The sequence below is a fragment of the Aethalodelphis obliquidens genome, unplaced genomic scaffold (genome assembly GCF_003676395.1).
Source record: "Aethalodelphis obliquidens isolate GAN/ISIS:26980383/991018 unplaced genomic scaffold, ASM367639v1 scaffold84, whole genome shotgun sequence".
Classification (NCBI taxonomy): domain Eukaryota; kingdom Metazoa; phylum Chordata; class Mammalia; order Artiodactyla; family Delphinidae; genus Aethalodelphis; species Aethalodelphis obliquidens.
In genome coordinates, this window is record NW_020838028.1 from 4,597,923 (window position 1) to 4,618,625 (window position 20,703).

At 38.8% G+C, this 20,703-nt stretch overlaps 2 protein-coding genes across 5 annotated transcripts in view; both read left to right on the top strand.

Annotated features, from left to right (window-relative positions):
* Nucleotides 1-6,762, top strand: part of YAF2 (YY1 associated factor 2) — a 65,667-nt gene extending 58,905 nt beyond the window's left edge. For 2 of the 3 annotated variants that reach the window (XM_027093484.1, XM_027093483.1), the window contains 2 exons: nt 4,037-4,189; nt 4,975-6,600. In XM_027093484.1, the coding sequence (XP_026949285.1) occupies nt 4,037-4,189; nt 4,975-5,212 (391 nt within the window). In that variant the 3' untranslated portion in view covers nt 5,213-6,600. Of the gene's footprint in view, nt 1-4,036; nt 4,190-4,974 lie in introns of all 3 variants that reach the window. The other variant, XM_027093482.1, reaches the window with a different exon arrangement.
* A 9,787-nt stretch (nt 6,763-16,549) lies between these two features.
* The window catches only part of GXYLT1 (glucoside xylosyltransferase 1), a 52,969-nt gene continuing 48,815 nt past the window's right edge, over nt 16,550-20,703 (top strand). The window contains exon 1 of one of the 2 annotated variants that reach the window (XM_027093555.1): nt 16,550-16,983. In XM_027093555.1, the coding sequence (XP_026949356.1) occupies nt 16,763-16,983 (221 nt within the window). In that variant the 5' untranslated portion in view covers nt 16,550-16,762. The remainder of the gene's footprint in view (nt 16,984-20,703) is intronic. The other variant, XM_027093556.1, reaches the window with a different exon arrangement.

Below are 20,703 nucleotides of genomic sequence, written 5' to 3' on the forward strand. Positions count from 1 at the left end.
ATAACACTTAGAAGAATTCTAGATTCATAACTTGTTTTAAAATGTTAATTTAGGGACTTCCCAGGTGGGACAGTGGTTAAGAATCTGCCTGCCAATGCAGGGGATACGGGTTCGAGCCCTGGTCCGGGAAGAACCCACATGCTGTGGAGCAACTAAGCCCGTGCGCCTCAACTACTGAGCCTGTGCTCTAGGGCCCACATGCCGCAACTACTGAGCCTACGTGCTGCAACTGCTGAAGCCTGTGCACCTAGAGCCGGCACTCTACAACGAGAAGCCACCACAATGAGAAGCCTGCACTGTGCACTGCAATGAAGAGTAGCCCCCACTCGCTGCACCTAGAGAAAGCCCCCATGTAGCAACGAAGACCCAATGCAGCCAAAAATAACTAAATAAATCAATCTTTAAAAAATGTTAGTTTATTTAACTCTCCTCATGGTTTCATGGAGCAAATCGTGCTGTACTGATATGCTTTCATTTTCAGATTTTTTTTTTTTTTTTAATTTTTGGCTGCATCAGGTCTTCGTTGCTACACGCAGGCTTCCTCTAGTTGCGGTGAGCGGGGGCTGCTCTTCGCTGCAGTGCACGGGCTTCTCATTGCGGTGGCTTCTCTTGTTGCAAAGCACAGCCCAGCTCTGCGTGGGCTTCAGTAGTTGTGGCACATGGGCTCAGCAGTTGTGGCTCGTGGCCTCTAGAGCACAGACTCTGTAGTTGTGGTGCACAGGCTTAGTTGCTCCGTAGCATGTAGGATCTTCCCCGGGCCAGGGATTGAACCCATGTCCCCTGCATTGGCAGGTGGATTCTTAACCACTGCACCACCAGGGCGTTCCCTCATTTTCAGATTTATGGGCCATATGAAAAGGGAAAATGATTCTAGGAAGATTCTGGAGAGAGAAAACCTGTTAAATATGAAAAAGACGTGGCAGCAGTTGTAAGATCCATGAAGCTGGGGAATTAGGATTATCCCTTCTCTCACATAAAAGTGGGAGTGATTGAGGAACTGTGTCACATAATTGATGGACACCAACTTGGAGACAAATGCTGGAGGGGTGGGGGAGTGATTGATAATGTTATAAAAATATTCTGTACCTAACCACAGCACAATCGTTATATTCCTGAAAAGCTTCATGATCAGAGAATCCATGATTGAGACAGTTACATCTTATGGGAAAAACAGCACCGAGTACTGAGGTTATTAATGAATCCGGAAAAACTTAGAAGAATATTCAATTTTACTTAAAAAAGGCAGCACTAAATAAAGAGAATATAAATTATTATATATCTTAAGTTAGTGATAATGGTCTCTCAATAATGTCAACTTATTGATTGCTAGGAACTTCAGGATTTCTACTCTAGAATGTAAATTTATTTTAATGTTCACAATTTTCTTGTAATTTAGTTTAACATTTTTATAAATTCATTTTGCATTAAATTTTGGGACGAAGGGAGCAACAGTACAAACTATAATAAAGGATGTTGTCAAACTTTCATTTGTTATGGCAGGAAGAGATTCAGAGACCCATAATACCTTAGGAGACAAATGATGACTACCCCTCAATTCCATTGTGTAGCTTGGAGTGACTCTTAATTTTAGGTGACTCACTGTTCACCAGGCACTAGTCTAACCAAACCTTTTCACAACCTGTCACACCTTTGTACTTTCTTTCTCTTTTCATATTCCGGCATAATTAAAAGAGGAATTAATTCTTGCTGCTCTTACTTTTCACTACTTGTTTACGTCTGTGTAGTGAGTGGTTGATCCTGGCCCGTGAGTAAGCATCGAGACAGTATTCCTTGTCTTTTAAAACATCTTCATTCCTCATTAAGCCTGATTTTATCATTCATTCATTTTTCAACAAATATTAAATATCTAGTATTTTTTCAGTACCGTGCTAGGTACTAGTTATCCAGTGATGTATAAACCTGAAACCATCCCTTTCCTTGTGGAGTGTATATCCTAGATGAGGAAACAGTAACTCCTTCCTTAACACTCCCTGTGTTCCTTTATTTTTTTTTCCATAGCATTTATCAACATCTAAGACTTTATTTTTTGTTTGATTTCATCCACGGAACGTTGGTTACATGAGGACAAACAAGAATTTCTGTATGTTTTGCTAAAGGAATATTTTTTGGTTGAGAAGTGAGAAAGGCACATTTAATTTGTCACCACGTCCCCTTGATTCTGCTTCTTCAACCTGTCTCTAAATAAGCCCACTGCCGCTTCCTTTTAGTTCAAGCCCTTTTTATTTTTACCTGGTCTATTAAAGTAGCTTTCCCTGCCTCTGTAGTACCTTTCCCCTCCAGATTGCTGCCAGTAATCTTTGTAAAATTGAAGTCTGAATTTCTTCAGTGATCTGCTGTCTTTTAAAGGTAAATCAGACTCCTTCGCTTTTCATTGTCGGGTTCCTTCCTATCTGTCCAGACTTTTTTTTTTTTTTCTCTGCCACTCCCTGCTCTCCATCTCAAACTTTATGCTGCAGTAGTATCAATATATTGCACTTCTTCAAGCTTCTCTGCTCAGTGTGGTGGCTGGACCAGAGGCTTCCCCTTAACTTGGAAGCTATTTAGAAATGCAAATTTTAGGCTCCACCCCGAGGCCTACTAAATAAGAACCCTGGGAGCAGAGCTAAGCAAGCTAAACAAGACTTCCCAGTAATCCTGATGTACCTTAAATTTGAGAATCACTACTTTTGTCCTTTTTTTTTTTAAAGTTCATTTCCTTAACAAGCTCAGCCATTAATTACCATGCTTTCAATATCATTTTCATTTGTGTAACTCTTAATTTACATCATTGACCCTGGTATCTGTGTCAGTCCTGCTTTTTAAATTGTGTGTTGGACATCTTTCCTGGATATCCTTCCTGTACTTCAGACTCTGTAGGTTCTAAACAAAATTCATTACCCATCTATTAAGATGTTTTATATACTGCGTTTCCTATTTCCTCCTTCAAAGGATTCCTCCTTGCAGCTTTGAATCCTAGATTATGCAGTATTTTCTCTTTGGTTTCTATTTTGTCTTGCTTTAGAGAAACAAAGGAAAAGATTTTTTAATAACCCTACTGACCAGAATAGGGTCAGGATTTTCCAGGCAATAGATTACTTGTTGTTTATAGACCATCTGTTAAAATGTGTTTTTTAAATGTATTTTTATCTTATTCTTCCTTGCTTTTTCCTTCCCACCTTTTTTCCCTCCTCAATTGTCTTTTTCTCTCTCATTTTAAGAACTTAGAGACCATTTACTTTGAATCTTGACCTCAGCTGCCCACGTTCTACCGTAAAGCTGGAGGCATCCTTGACCCTGGGCTAATAGAGTGACAACTTGTACCAAAAGTGACAACTGGTACCAAAGATTGTAGTCAGGCAACATTTCATCTATCTCGGTACAGTTTCTGCAGTAGGTTCTCAATAAATTTTTTTCTAATGAGTAAGTGAGTAAGTTAGGCAAGTCTCAAAGCACTGGACAGATCTCCAAGGTCAAAAAACCACAGTGAAATTGTGGCTGGATACATAAGGAACCTCAAAGATTTAAGCAGTAAGTGAGAAATTTTGACACTTAAATATTTATTCAGTGAATAAATGAAAGATTTTAAAGAAAAGAATAGCCATTGTAACAGATGGTGAGGTATTTCCTTCTCTGAGAGAAGAGGGATAAATTTAGATTTTATTTCAGTGTGAACTTTGAAGTTTAATTTTAAAAATTCATGTTTATGTGTGCTTCCCCATAAGCACAGTTTGATATACATTTTTAATAATTTTCGTGTCGATTTATGTAACAGTTACATTTTAATGGTTTGACTATATATCTTGGGCTATAACTTTTAACTGTTATTATAGTTCTATTTTTGTTGGATAGGAAAGACAGTAATGTATGTGTGTGTATATATGTATCTGTTAAATTGCACATCTGAATTACCTTACATATGAGAAATTTTTATATGTGAAATCATATATCTATTCTCATAATTTGAGCTATTCTCTCATAAAAAATACATTCTTAAATTATAGTAATAAAAAAAACTTTCTTTTTAACATGCACACAGGAAACCTCGGCCTGTCTCCCAGTTGGTTGCACAGCAGGTTACTCAGCAGTTTGTGCCCCCTACACAGTCAAAGAAAGAGAAAAAAGATAAAGTAGAAAAAGAAAAAAGTGAAAAGGAAACAACTAGCAAAAAGAACAGTCATAAGAAAACCAGGTAAATTTAGAGTGTTTTAATGGCACTTTTGAAGTAATAAAATTAACCATTTAATATTGTCTTTTAACATCAATATATAAAGTATATAAAGTAGAAATAAAAGATTTCATCTCTTTTACTATATCATGAAAGTGTGTTTCTTAGTTGAAGGTATATTAGAAATTAAACACAGAGGCCACAAATACAAGTGTAAGTGTGAGGACACTTTCTGTTTTTTGTTTTTGTTTTACTAGATTACAAGACATTTGTGTTTGAAATGTTTCTTTTTCACTCATAAAGCCAGGAGTGATGTTCACAATACTGAACAGATATTTGCATGAGCTTTAACCAATCAAAATGGTCATGGGTCCAGGCAGAACAGACAGTCATGACGCCCTTATCATAAGTGCACATCAGTGGAGTAACAGCCCTGCATATAACTCAACCTTAGCTGTTGTCAGCTTCCTCTGTGATTCAGCTATGTCACTGCTGTTCTAAAACATTTATTTTAGTAAAATTGATAAGCTGTCTGCAAAATTATGATAAAGCTATAAAAGCACATTTAAGAGAACATTACTCCCAGAGTTTTTTGTCATGTTGAGGAAGATTCAGGAATGATTGGCTTGATTAATGTTAATGATTTCAAACATTTAATTATATTTTTGTGGCTAGTTACACATGAATATAGAGCTTTAAAGATAGATGTATTTGTTTTGTTATTTTTACCTAATTTAATATGCATTACATGCTCAGAAAGTTGGTAGAGAGAAAAGCTAGTTTAAAATTTTATCATCTTTTGTGTTTAGGCCAAGATTGAAAAATGTGGATCGGAGTAGTGCTCAACATTTGGAAGTTACCGTTGGAGATCTGACAGTCATTATTACAGACTTTAAGGAGAAAACGAAGTCACCGCCCGCATCTAGTGCTGCTTCTGCAGATCAACACAGTCAGAGTGGCTCCAGCTCTGATAACACAGAGAGGGGAATGTCCAGGTCATCTTCACCCAGAGGAGAAGCCTCATCATTGAACGGAGAATCTCATTAAAGTTTATTTTCTCCAATTTCCTAGTCACTTCTGTCATACCATGCAGATACACAGATTATGCCAAGAAGTACCACATTTTCATGACAAACATATTCATGCACAATCCATAATTTGCATTTTACATAAAATAGAAATTTGTTAGATTTTGTTGCAATCTATGCCTACCAAACATTTCCAGACTTAACATTTTGGTCTCCACAGTTAAAGGTGCCATGAAAATGTGGTTGAATTACTCATTATGCAGTGTTATTGGTAAGTCTATTTTCACTTTTAGTTTAGTGAATTCTAACACATAATTCTTGAATTCTCTACTATTGGCATGTAACGAATTTAAATTTTTATAACATAGTGCAAGCTGCCTAAATATGTATTATTTGAGAATTGTGAAACAAATAGTTATATGTATACAAGTCAAAAATCAATTTAATCAACTGTTGCTACAACAGAATTTTCTTAATGGTTATCCTCTTAAATACACCTGCTGGTACTTGGTGTGGTTAAATAGGAAGATTGTTATTAAATAAAGAATTTGTATGAACCATTGCCAATGTTTTTGACACATTTTACTAAATTATTGTTCCTGAATTATGTTTTAGGTTTTGTCTGTTTTTGGGGGGAATTTTTGCTTATCTTTCAAAACATTCATTTATTGTAATGTTTACTAGCAGACTAGTAAACAATAAAACATTGATTACTTGGCTTTATAATTCAGATTTAGTGCTATTGTCATTGAACACTGGTATTTTCTGTATTATATAGAACATTAAAATTCAAGTAATTATAAGCATTTGGCAAAAACAGAAGAGAAGAAACCTGTCATATTTTAAAAGCTGCAGTTTTGGAAAAGCTTTAACTTAATAGTTTTATCACTGTTTCCTTGCCCCAGACTTATCCAGGGTCATAGAAGTGTGAATCTAATTAATACAGAAATGGGAACTGTTGCACAGAACTGAGAAATAACTAATCTTTAATCAGTTTAATTGGCCTCTTATTAAATATAACAATTCTTATAAAAATTATAGTACCCTATTTTCAGAAACAATTGCCAGTTTATGCATTTATCAATATCCTAAAATTTAAAAAGCATTTACAGCCCCACTTACTATTATGTAAATTTACCAATAAAATATTTTTATGACTACAGATTTTGCATTTTTGTTTACAACTAATAAAAGTGTTTTTTGTTGTTTCTAAAAATCCAACTTAGAAACCACACAGTGCTTAAATTCTAGGGTCTCCGGCTTTCTCTTAGCCATTTGTTTAGTATGTATTCACCTATAGGAGACTTTTGAACTATAAATGAACTTTGAATCATAACTTGGATACAGAATATCACATAAAAACATCATGATAGCATTTGAAGAAAGAAATAAAACTGTAGACCCTGACAGTTGTGATATTTGGTGGTTTCATGTGGTAATGTAATTTTCTGTTTAATTGCAGTACTTTTTACAGGCACAATGGTACTGTCTTTTTTGTAAGATGCAAGTTGTGAAATACAGTTAATTGCATACAGTAAAAGTCTGTGATTAAAACATTTATATACCTCATTCTTTAGTGTTGTTAAATGAAAGAATTTTATTTGTTTTTAAGATACTTTCAGTGGAACCCCAAATGACTGGTATGTTCTTTTAAAACATGAAAAATTTTTTCTCTTATTTTATTCTTTTTCACATGTTCCAAATGTTTTATATATATACATATATATTCATTTTTAGACATAGTAAAAACTACAAGTACTAACTGTAATAGGGAAAATATTCTAATTTTTAAGTCAGAATTACTCTTTGGAGGTACTGGGTCTTATGATGATGATCAAATACTTTCTGGATATATTTTAAATGGATTGCAAGAGAGAAAAATCTGACAGAAGATGGGATTTTACCTGAACGGGGCATAGTCATCTTTCTAAATAGTAGGGAGACAGTTAGCATGGAATTTGAGAATGCTAACTGATGGCTGGTATCTGAATCTCTGTTGTAGAACCTAAGTGAGCTTGAGTAAGTCATTCAAGGTCATTTCCCGTCTATTAAACAGGGATAATGGTAATCATATCTAACTCATAGGGTTGTTGGGAGGATTAAATGTCAATCCATACAAAATTCTTAACAACTACCTGACACGTACTCTGTGCTCAGTAAATGTGAGCCTTTACTATCTTTATAGGTAAAATCCCATTACAGAAACATAATTTTTTTTGTAACAAAAATTGTTTCCATGCCTTCTTGGATGCCCAAAAGGAATTGTGTTCTGTAGGTTAAACTGAATTTTTTACATCAGATGTTTGCTCTGATCCCAGACCAGCTGTCTTTCTATAATTAAAGAACCTGATGGTATGCATTATGAGACAGGAGAAATGAGCTGAGTTGTCTACTTTGATACTTTGTTTTCCTTTCATTAATCACAGTTATCTTTTGCTGTCTTCATTTCACCCTACCTCAAATACACTTCCAAACCAGGAAACAGACTCAAATTCCATAAATACACCTAATGTTAAAATATGCAAAAAGGTTCAGAGCCTGGGCTTAGGGTATATTTTTAGCTCTGGTTCATCAACTTACCCTATGGTTTTAATAGTGGGTTATTTTAGCCAAATTCTATACAAAAAGAGCATTTGGATGTTTTTCAGAGTTTATTAGCTTATTTTGATATAAGTAAGAGTGAACATATAATTTGAGGCATACAAGAATACATATTCTTAAACCTTTTATATTACACAGTAGAAATAGTTGACAATAACTTAAAGGTTTTATTTTTATTAAATGCTTTCCTAAAATTATAGTGATGACTGTAGACAAAGTGAAAACATTAAAAAAGGAAGAAAAACCTTTGCTTTTCTAAGTTGATAACATTTATTACCCTTCTTTTAGAAAGAAGTTCTTATTGCCTGAAAAGAATATAGCTTATTCATATTATATACATTCATGCTGAGTGGTCTAGAAGTTTTAGTTCCCACTGAAACCCTTATTTTACTTATTTTCTTGGTCTGCCACTTATCTCTTTTCTGGAATCTTGAAGACCTGAAGTACGAACTGGGCCATTGATAGAAATTTCTGTACTGTACTTCGAAAATTAAGTGCAAACAGAAGAGTGAATGTGTGTGTAAGAAGAGTAATCATAAAGTAATACTTCGACTTACTAGCACTGGCTCCCCTCTTCAACCACAGGCACCTTCAGGTGTCTGGAACAACTGAAATGTAGAAAAACTGAAATGTAGAAAAGTCATCAGTGACAAAAATAGCTGAGTAGACTCAAGAGACAGTGAAGATTGCAGAATACAGGATGTGACTGATCATTTGTGAAAGCAGAAGGAAAAGAACACCCTCCCTGGCTATTGAGAGTGATGAAAAAGAAGATGCCCTAATAATAAAGGCAAGGAAGGTTAGAAATGGGGAAAAAAATGAGGGAGGAGGAAGGAGAAAAAGCAAAGATAGTAGCAGAAATTAGAAAATGGGGATTGTGATGTAGTCGATGATAGCAGAGAAGAATCACTCAGAAGGGAGAGAGAGAACAAATAGAATGTATAGCATCTCGGTCTCTTGAGAAAAATTTTAAAACAAGCTATGATAAATCATCTTTGTAATGACTCAGTCATTAAGTTTTCAGTTTTGTTTAGTAGACTGTTTACTAGAGCAGCAATATGTGTAATCACTATAAAATGATTTTCTTCAAAACCAGTTCATTTTTAGAAGTTGTCATAGAGATTTACCTTGAATTATATGAACACTTTACTTTCCTGAATGCACAGCCCTGCTAGCCCAGATAGTTTAAATGTTATGTTTTTAATGTGGCTTTGTATTGAGCCAGTGCAGATATTCCAGCCTTTGTGGAATGGGCCAATTCTGGAGCATATGAAATGCCACGATAAGACTAGGTACTTATATAGAAAAATCGAGTAGAGCTCTGAAAGCTTTTAGTTCTCTGGGACATGTTTCATGTTCTGAATTGTTTTTCAGTGGTGATTTCTTTCCTCCCCATCAGTAGGAGTTGTAGACTGTAGTAGCTATTTTACTGCGGTAATACTTTCATTATTTTCCTGATCTAGATTTTCTTTATGTCAGTTTTCAATTCAGTGAACATTTATTGAGTATGTTTTGTGTGCTAGGCACTGGTCTGGGGGTTGGTTGCAAAGAGGACAAAGATGTGGAACTCACATCTTAGAGGAGAGATCTGTAAATACAATGCCATTATTTCAACAATAAAAATACATATAAGATACAGAAGTAACAGAAGAGGGAGTGCTTGCCACCATTTTTTTTTTCTTTTTCCTTCTTTTTTTTTCCCTCTAGAAAATTCAGCTTGGCCTGAGTATCCACTGTAAGTCCGCAGTGGAGATGTTAGGATCTCATCTTGATAGTTGCAGCTGGTAATGTTGGGTGTCACCAGTAATTTTAGCCAGCTACCATTTCATTACTCCAGTTTGAATTTTCAAAAGTTAAAGACTTTAAGGCATGTAATGTGAGATTATCATTTTCCTATACTAATTTCTAAAAATCAGTAAACAGCTGAATGAGGTCTCCTGTTGCCTTTTTGTGAGGATATTGAGGAAACATTACATCACTCAGAATCCAAATGAGAAAATTTATTCAGACCTGTTTCAGGAAAAGCTTTACTTCAACCTGAGAAATCAGTTTGCCTTTTTCTTGTGAACAATGCAAATCATCGATTGTCCTCAGTTTTTGCTTTAGTTGTGAGAAATCTCAGATTAAAATTAGGCATACTTTTAATAATTATGTAGAACTCAGTCATCTGCATATCCATATTCTAACTTGTTATTCTTCATCTAACTACATTTTTAACTTCATCTAACTACAGTTTTTATCTACTTAACGTTTTCCCTTGTGTTCTTATAAGTTCCTCAAATCTCTTTTGTACATAAGGCTAAATAGTAATACTTTTTAAAAAAATCTCAAAAAAACTGCTTTATTTTAGTTGTGAGGATAAGCCCCTACGTGAAATTTTCAGTTCAAGGATCCAGTAAAATGGATCCAACTGGAATTCCTGCGGAGTGGAAATAATACACAAGTTTCGCAGGTCTTGAATTACTTGCAGGTAAACCTGGGTCTGCTGACTTACCTGGAAGTAGGGAATGTGGATGAAAGCTACCATCTCATCTTCATATTTTCATTAACTCTTTTTTCAAGAGAATTCAGAAACTAAACTGGGTACCAAGATTTACTAGTTTAGACTTTGTATGTGTATTATTTTCACTAACCTCTTTTAATTCAGACTAATAGCAACAATGAAATTAGCCTGTGTTCACTTCTGGAGTCAGCAAGATTGAGAAGAGTTGGGATACTGTATAAAACCAGTTTGGGAGAGGAAGACTCCTAAAGGACAAAAATGTAGTGAAAGCATTAAAAAGAAAAAGAAAAGTAGGCTGTTTTCAGAATTAAAAAACAGTGATCTGGCCTTAGGTCCAAGAGGTAGCTTTTGGTCTTTAATAAGAGAAAATGTAAAAGCCTATGATGTTTCCAGTATAGGATAAGATCAATAATTTAAGGGACACTTCAACTTAATTAGAAAGAAAAAACAATTTTTTTTACTTTATTAAAAATAAAATATAGACATGTGAAAAGAAAAACCATTTCAAAATATGAAACCTATTAATAATAAAAGCTATTAATATTAAAAAAAAGAAAAACCAAACATAACATAGGACTATTTAGGATGTAGCTTCTATACAGAAAGGAATATAGATAATAATTCTGACTTCATTTTTCAACTAAGTACTGTATTTCTGAAGTGTAATAGTATCAGAATTCTTAATTATTTTCATTTTTCAATTTTGGGGAATCGGGGTCCAGAGACTTATCTGTTACTTAATATTATAATCATGACCTTGATTGATGGCAGGTTTTGGTGAACTTGTGCACGTATGTTTTAATTCTAATTTTCCTCATGACTAAATTTCCCTGTAAATCTAGCTTTTAATTTCACTGACAGTATTTTAAAAAAATAACAGTAGGGCTTCCCTGGTGGCGCAGTGGTTGAGAGTCCGCCTGCTGATGCAGGGGTCGCGGGTTCATGCCCCGGTCCGGGAAGATCCCACATGCCGCAGAGCGGCTAGGCCCGTGAGCCATGGCCGCTGAGCCTGTGCATCCGGAGCCTGTGCTCTGCAACGGGAGAAGCCACAACAGTGAGAAGCCCGCGTACCGCAAAAAAATAAAAAAATAAATAAAATAATAATAGCTTATAATCTATTAATGGGAATGGAGGGTTCCTGGAGATTGAACCAGGGAGAAATGTAAGGATGGTCCATAGCATATTCGTTCTTTCCCTCCCCACTCTGCCCGCTTCGTAATCTCTCTCCTTTGTGGATGGAAATACTAGCTGAATTCTAGGATTATTTAGGAGTTAAAGTGTCCCCACTTAGTTTTCCACTGCCACTTTTTCTAATCTTATGATCTATAGCTGAGTTTTTTGAGCATGAAGAGAATCAGTTTACTCTTTCGTCTTCCCCCTTACCCTACCCTTTTCCCACATTTACTAGTCTGAATGAACACTTAAGATGAAATACTCTTTGCTGCAACTGACAACATACTTTTCCAACTTTTTCCTCCAGCCCAACAAGGTCTCTAGGAAATGGACTGTGAAAAATGAAGAAATTTCACTAGAGGCCAACAAGAGGAGAGAATGATTTTCAATTTTAGTGTGAATTTCTGATTCTTTGTGCTCTGCAACTAATCTGATTTGTATTTTTTTAATATAAATTTATTTATTTACTTATTTACTTATGGCTGCATTGGGTCTTTGTTGCTGCATGCAGGCTTTCTCTAGTTGGCAGCGAGCAGGGGCTACTCTTCGTTGCGGTGCACGGGCTTCTCATTGCGGTGGCTTCTCTTGTTGCAGAGCACCAGCTCTAGGCGCCCGGGCTTCAGTAGTTGTGGCGCAGGGGCTTAGTTGCTCCACAGCATGTGGGATCTTCCTGCACCAGGGCTTGAACCCGCGTCCCCCGCGGCGGATTCTTAACCACTGCGCCACCAGGGAAACCCCGTGATTTGTATTTCTGTGATTGCAAGTTTAATTTGTTTTAATCCCCAAGACCAATCTAAGAGATTTTCATATAACATCTTTTTTGCTTTTTTGCTTTTACTTTTAATTTGCATCACTCAGTTTAGCATTTATTTTTTCACAGTGAGATAGCATGGTATAAGGGAAAAAACAAACATGCACTTTGGATCCTCAAAGATTTCCATTTGAATTATGGATCTTCATCATTAGCCATGTGGTTAACAAACTTCTCTGAATTTCAGGTTCCTTGTTTGTTAAAAGAATAAAGTATAATTGTTATCAGGATTAAGTTAGTTTATGCATAGACCTTTATAAAGTGGAAATTATGTTAAAACGCTTTGAACTTTACTATGAAAAGGTATAGAATTTACCTTTTCCCCCACAGGATGTCTTTTTTTTTTTTTTTTTTTTTTAAAGTACTAAAAGGTAGAATTGGGAAGGAAATGCTGAGCAGGACCTAAATTTGCTCTAGAGTGTCTTGGAAAAGACATTAAAAAACCCCCCAAAACTCATTAATTGAATGTCTACCATATATCCAGCATGTACTAGGAGCTATATGAAAAATCAAGATTAATCTTTTGAATATACGATTGTTGAGATTTGGATTATCCTGAATCCGAGAGTTTTTCAGGTCATGGAGAAGGTCTCTATCTCCATAATTTAAACAACTAATGTTGCTACTTTTAAATTTCTTTTTGTCCACCTAAATTTACCTTTTTTGACAGAATGAAGGGAAGATCAATATTGATTAAAAATTTGGATATAGGGGCTTCCCTGGTGGCGCAGTGGTTGGGAGTCCGCCTGCCGATGCAAGGCACGCGGGTTCGTGCCCCAGTCCGGGAAGATCCCACATGCCGCGGAGTGACTGGGCCCGTGAGCCATGGCCGCTAAGCCTGTGCGTCCGGAGCCTGTGTTCCGCAACGGAAGAGGCCACAACAGTGAGAGGCCCGCGTACTGTAAAAAAAAAAAAAAAAAAAAATTTGGATATAGCCAGCCTGTCACTAGAGAATTAAGAGGGTGGTCTAGAGATGAAAAAATAGACTTAAGAACACATACATACACACAGTAAGTGAAAGAAATGCCTAACCATTATGGCAAAAAATATTTTCAATAATTTACAATTAATTTTAGGAATATCAAAATGTGTGAATCCTGGAAATGATCAGAAGTATTCACACAGCTCCTTATACTCCAGGATAACCAGTTGGGACAGTGTGTGGGTAATACAAAAATCATTTCTATTTTTGGAATGCCTTACATACTTTTCAACAGAATTTCCTTTTTAATTACAGGATTAAAAGGAACCTAAAGGGATGATATGGTCCAGAACCCTGATGTCAAGTAAATGGATGATTGTTCTTCCGGATATGCTCTTCCCATATATTGTTGCAGAAATGAATATTGCCATTCTAGTATTTTAAAAATCTCTGGGTCATTAAATTATTCTTTATTTTCATTACATTTAGTTTGTTGAAATAGAAACAATTGTAGTTACCATCTCTTTAAGTTAAACGTACTTTGAGTGCTAGCTCTTACTCTAGTTTCTTGGTACCATATCCTTTAGTTTTCTCTCTGAAAATCTATTTTCTGTTCTTATAAATGCTTTTGTCATCCATCTTTGTACCTCATTAAGTTTATCTTTATTTCTCTAAGAATTGTAAGGTGTAGTGAAAGGATTAACTTTATATTGTCGTAGTTTTTACTTGCCTGTCTCCAGTTTTGGGGGCAGTACAGAATAGCCCCTTGTCTGGCATGTAGAATATATTCAATAAATGTTTATTGAATGAATAAGTGTGTGTTTTCATTCTATTCACAGCTTGATAGCATGCTAGTTTTCATTTTTTGTCAAGTAAGGCAAGAAATTTAATCCTTATAGGGTAAGAAACTGAGGCTTAAATTTGTTTAGTGACTTTCCCATGGTCACAGAGCCAGCACTTATTTGGTGTAGGGATTCCAAATGAAGAACTACCACTAATTATACAGCATTTCCCTATCTTGTTTCTCATGGCCAAACTCTTCAAAGCTCCAAATGCAATTTGAACAGTTTAACAGCATGATTTTTCTCCATGAAGAGACAGAGAGAGAGAGAGAGAGAGAGAGAGAGAGAGAGGGAGAGAGAGAGAGAGAGAGAGAGAGAGAGAGAGAGTGTGTGTGTGTGTGTGTGTGTGTGTTTAAAGCCTCCTTTCCCTCACTTTTTGGCACTGTAGCTGCTTTCTGGCTCCAATCTCAATCTGTCCCAGCCTCTACACTGCAGCCAGAATCTGCTCTCCAAAAGGCAACTGTGACCATGTTATTTCCTAATTTAAAAACCCTTCAATGGTTCAACATTTTACGTTCAAGCTCCTTGCCAGATTATGTCCAAACTCCTTGCTGTACTAAATAAGGCATTCCGATATCTGGCCCCTTCAACCTCTAGTCTTATAGCTCATCTTCTCCTCTTTTGCATTCACTTAACTGGTGATATCAAACTTTTCACAGCTCCCTGACCCAAGAGCCTGTTTCACTGATTCCTCAGCCTGGAATTACTTCTCTTACCACACCCTAGACTCTAGGGCCACTTTTGCTACAGTCAAAAGTTCACAAAAAACAGAAGTAAAACCTATGAGTCACTTACATAGTTATTAGTAAAAGTTTATTGTGTGTACACCAAAAAGACAGCAAACTGGGAGCACTCAAACCAAAATATGGAATGAGGCTCACGGGTATATTCTGTGAAGACTGAGTGTGTATTCTCTACAGTAACTGGTTAAAATATTATAATGTTCTCTTTTCCTTTCTTTTCATTTTTTTTGCAGTTTAAACTTCAAACGTTGAGTATTCAACTGCTTTTCTTTCTTTGTTTTTAAATTATTTTTTATTATATAAGTTTCAAGTGTACAGCATTATAATTCAACACCTATATACTCTGCAAAGTCATCACCACCACAAGTCTAATTATTGTCCATCACCGTACAGTTGACCCTCTTCACCCATTAAAAAAAAAAAAAATGTATTTGGCTGCTCCGGGTCTTCGTTGTGGCACATGTGATCTTCCTAGTCGTGTGCGGGATCTTTAGTGGCGGCATGCGGGATCTAGTTCTCTGACCAGGGATCCAACCCGGGCACCCTGCACTGGGAGTGCAGAGTCTTAGCCACTGGACCACCAGGTAAGTCACCCCCGCTTCACCCATTTTGCCCACCCCTCCTAGACTTTTCTTAAATGAAAGGGAATTGGTTAGTGGTTACCTCATACCAATTTTCGGGAACTATTTAAGGTCTGCTTATGATTTTCACATGCATAAGCAAAAAGTGACCCAGGTCAAGTTAACCTCTTATCCCGCAAAATAAGCTAAATTAAGCTTTGCTTGTATGACTAACTGGTTTTGTCCGCTCAGGGAATTTTCAAGTCTGGCGTCTGTGTTTCATTTTAACATTATGAAGTGTCTCTTAACCATGCCCGCAGGCAGAACTGATTGCTCCGTTTTGTATGTGTGCCCACACCTTTACAGGCTTATATCCTAATGTCTGTATGGTCGTATTGCACTTAACAAGTATCCACTGTCCCACCCCCATGCCCCAACTAGGCGTCTTTGTACCCCAAGGTACTCACACAGTGCTTGGCACATGCTTTGTAAATGTTCAATAAATGAATGGAGTGAAAATATGGCTGAGAAAGAGGGAAAAGAAATGGAAAGCTAAAGGCAAAGCTCTTTAGGGAGAATATTAATTGTTTTGGACATGCGAATGGTGAGCTGTGAGGAGGATCAAAAAGGCGTAATAGGTTGAACCTCATCAGCCTTATAGGAACTTACAACCTCGATGGGAGGCAAGATATGCATCCTAAAGGGCATTAGGAGGTAATTAGACATCTGGGTGAAAATGGCTCGTACCGACTGTATTATAGAATCTTAGAGGCTGGGGAAGTCCCTGCTGAGAAGGATGTAAGTGAGAAATGGCTTAATCAAGTGCCGTCTAAGTGCAAGGGTTTTTTCGTGCGTTAAGCAATTTGATCTTTACAAGCACCCTATGATGAGGATGTCATCTCCATTTTAGAGACGAAGAAACACGCTCAGAGAATTCAGGGCTTTCAGTGTCCCAAATTACCACGTGGAAGAACCATCATTTGAATTTGGGTCGGTTGCCTCAAATGCCCCAATCATTTCGCCCGCAGTTGGGAGCCACAGGGCTCGAGAGTCGCCCTCCCGGGGTCGCCGGTGGCCCAAGGCCCTGCGCCAGCCGCGTCCAGCGTCCCGCTGGCCCCAGCCCACCCGGCGCGCCCTGCCCCCCTCGCGCTCAGTGCGCCGGCGCGTCCGGCCGCCCACCTTCTGGGGAGAGGCCCGCGGCGGAGGCGGGGCCGGGGCTCCGGGGCGGGGTGTCCGCGCGCTCTCGAAGGTGGTGGGCGGAGAGCGAAGGGAGGCAGGGAGGAAGGGGGGCGGGCGCGAGGCCGTGGCGAAGGAGGAACTTGTTGCGCCGGCGGCTGCGTGGTGTCGCTCCCTCCGCGCCAGTTCGCCCGGGCGGGCGCGGCGGCGACGGCAGCGGCGGCGCGGGGACGGCGTGATGCGGCGCTACCTGCGCGTCGTGGTGCTGTGCCTGGCCTGTGGCTTCTGCTCGCTCCTCTACGCCTTCAGCCAGCTCGCCGTGTCCTTGGAGGAAGGAGCGGGCGGCGGTGGCGGGAAGCCGCAGGCCGCAGCGGCTTCCTGGCTCGCGGGCGGCGGACGCGGCGCCGGGAGAGGGGCGGGCAGCGCGGGCTCCGCGGCGCATCCCGGCCGGTCTGACAGGTACGGGCCGTTCCCTGTCGGGGGCCGGGGCGCGGGGCGCGGGGGCGCTGGGCTACGCCCGGCCCGGGCTGCCTGCGGGTCAGCCCCGCGCCTCCCGACACCAGGCCCGCGTCTCCCGCTTCTTTGCCGCAGACTCTGATCCCCTTTGCTCGTTTCCCTCCTCCTCACCCTGGGGGTGAGCCCAGCGCTGCTCCAGCCCGAGAGCACCCCACGCTTTTTGTGTTTGTCTTCAGACCCATCCTTTAGGCACTATTCACAGCAGTTAGAAATTAATTTTCAACTCGTAGTTGACAGTTGCATTTTCTTTTTCCTTTTTTCTTAGAATTCGTTGAAAATAAGAGGGTCCTACCAAAGCCTTCTTGCTGTCTGGCTAGTGGGAATTCCCTCTTGTTTCCATGGCGTTCAAGTTGAGATATTTAAACATCGGGCTGGCGCCCTAGTTCAGTTTTTTCCCCCCTCCTGAATGGGACATTTAAATTTCCTGTTAACGCTTAAAATTTTCATTATTTGCCGGTTAGTTAAATTTGGATAGAGCATTTCTGCGGACTGTGAATTTTTCTTTAGGAAACGATCGGGCTGTCGTGAAACTTACAGCAAGTTAAGAAAAATAAGCGATACTTAACATGCCCACGTCTTTTGTGCGTTGGGATAGAGGTGTTTCTCTTTAAAAATCGGAATTTAAAAAGCATAATGACTTAAGTGGATTTACACAGATCACTGTCAGAGTTGGAATCAACATGAGATTTAAATGGAAAAAAAAAGCAACGCATTACGAATGCTTAACAAAATCTGAGCGTTTCCACTTCCTTGAAAACGAGGCTCCTCTGTTTGTGGGCACCTCTCTTACTCCGTGTGCTCCCTTAGTAAGAGGTAAAGGCTGCTTTGGTATGAAAAACTTCCTACGGGCTGATAGGAGGAGGGAGCGCAGATCAGCTGTAGGCTGTTAATGTTCTTCTGAGAGTTGATGGCCATTCCCAAAATGAAAGGGGACGTTTGGGCAGAGGAGCAGCATGGAAAAGCTGGATTGTCCTGTTTTCACCCTGTGATTTGATTACAGTCAGGACTCTGTTCATAAAAGCAGAACTACTTTCCAGAGCCAGGTTTGTCAACGCTATTATCTGTTCTGGGAGAGGCCGTGACTGAAGACCTGGATGAGCTCATGAAAAGCTAATGGTGGTCTGTTATGTTCCAGTGAAGCATTTATTTAAAGTTATGGGGAAGAAGCTATTTTTGCATTGGGTAGAATTGTCAGGAAGCAACATTTTTATCAAAACATTGAATGAAAGTGGACTATGATATTAGCATTTCAATCTGATAGAGTAACATTCATTTTTAGTGCCTTGTCTGAGATACTTAATATTTTGTGACAAATTTTTATAAATTGTATCTGCTTGGCTAGCTAATTTTAACAAAATTACATTATTTGAAATTCAGAAAGTAAGTGCTTCAGTTTTAATGAATGTTTTATAGAGCCATTACTGAAATCTGAAGTTTGATGTGTCAGAGTCGAGTCAGCTAAAAAGCTGTATACTACAGGTCCTCTGGGCAACATAATTACTCATTTTAAATGAGGCACACATTTGAGTTAAAACTGAAGGTGTATGGGCTTCCCTGGTGGCGCAGTGGTTGAGAGTCCGCCTGCCGATGCAGGGGACGCGGGTTCGTGCCCCGATTCGGGAGGATCCCACATGCCGCGGAGCGGCTGGGCTCGTGAGCCATGGCCGCTGAGCCTGCGCGTCTGGAGCCTGTGCTCCGCAACGGGATAGGCCGCAACAGTGAGAGGCCCGCGTACCGCAAAAAAAAAAAAAAAACCACCTGAAGGTGTATCATTCTTTGTAAAGAAATGTGGGCAGAGGAGCACCCTGGAAAAGCTGGATTGTTTGTAGCCTATGATTTGATTAAGGTCAGAAGATTCCTAAGACATCAGGACTCTTCATTTTAAATATTATCATTTATAACATCTTTTTAGATTTCTCATAGGGTTCAATCAACTTTTTTGGCTACCATGGGATATGGAGTAGGTATTCTTAACCTCTTTTCCTATGTATAGTTTGGTGGAGGTGCAGAGGGCATCAGTACCAGCATTAGAAACTATGTATCCTTTGATTGCTCTGCAAGTGCTCTTTCTATAAAGCTGCTGTGATAAGAACCTAGTCTAGATAGCGTTACATCAGTGGAAAATGGGGCTATGAGGCAAGCAACATCTTCCTTTTTTTGGTAGGACTTATCATTGCATTCTTACTTTTTTTAAAGCTGTCTTACCTCAAAGATTAAAACTATTATTTCTCTCTCTCATTTGAAACATGGGATTATGGTTATACCCAGTAGGTTCCAGTGGTCAAACCTTATAGAAAATATTCATTGCACAGAATTCCACGACAACAAAATACTTGGAAATGTCCTCGCACGTTCTCAAAGTAAAAACTAGAAAATGATGGAAACAATTTTTCAGTGAAATTTATTATTAGTGAGTTCATTTTGTTTGAATCCATTATTTTGGTATTTAGAAAATGGGTAGATCTTAGTGTCAGACAAACCTGTGGTCTCATTCTGGCCCTGTTTCCTGTGAAACCTTGACCACCTCTCTGCTTCACTTTTCTTACCTGTAAAATGTAGTTTGTATTTACCTTAATTAATTTATAGTAATCAGAATTCTTAGTTGTCAGTCACCAAAGTCCATTAAAAATGACTTCAGCAAAACAGATATTTATAGGCTTATGTGGGTTGCTGGAAGGAACAGGATTGAAGGAAGAATTCCCCGGGCAGTTCCAGGGACCTCAAGGACTGGGGACTCTTTCTCTTCTGCTGTAGACAGGCTTTGTTCCTGGGGTCTTTCAACTTCTTGTAGTGTTTCATCTCTAATCTCAAGTAGAAAATTTTAGAAAAAGGCTCTCATTGGACTTGCATCACATGCCCATCCTTGGATCAGCCAATGTTGCCTGGGATGGGGGCCTCTGGTTCTCTGGGCTGTGTTCCTTGCACATCCATACTGCAGACAGAATCCCATGACTGGCGCTGGAGGGGAGTGCTGCGCCAGTGGAGAGGAATGCTCGGGAGGTAGTGGGACTCTTCCACATAGAGGGACTCTCTGAAGGTGCTCAGTGTGGACAGACTGTATTTAAGGTTTTCAATCTAAAGCACTTATCTTAAAGCACTGACCAGATGTCAGTACTTCAGAAGGAGTTAAACCATGCTCTGGCTTTTTAGATACTCTGGGTGATTAAATTCTCACAGTTCACTGATGACAGCGATTATCAAGATTTCATCCCATTGAGGCTGTACAGCATATCGGTAGTAGGGAATCAAGAAACTACTAGGCATTTCAGTGATACCATTTCTGGACCCGTCATACCCTTACTGTGAATGACTGTTAACTGGGAGGTAGTCACCTTACTTTCCTTTTCAGATCTGGTCAGGCCATCAAGTTATGGTTTCTGCTGGGTCCCAGGAACACTAACTAGTAGGATATACTGAAAATGTAGAGTGGGAAGAGTCAGGGCTTTGGAAACAGACTTCAGCCTTGCCACTCACTGGCTGTGTTAACCTTGAACACATTTCCTCATCAGTTACAAAGAGGTAAGAGTATCTGTGATAATTGGGTTGTTTGTGGGAATTGAAAAAAATAGCTTGTGTAGATTACTTGGTATGGTGCCTGGCACAATAAAATTATAGCTAATTCAGTGATGGTTTTGATCATTTAAATTTTAAATGATTTTTTTT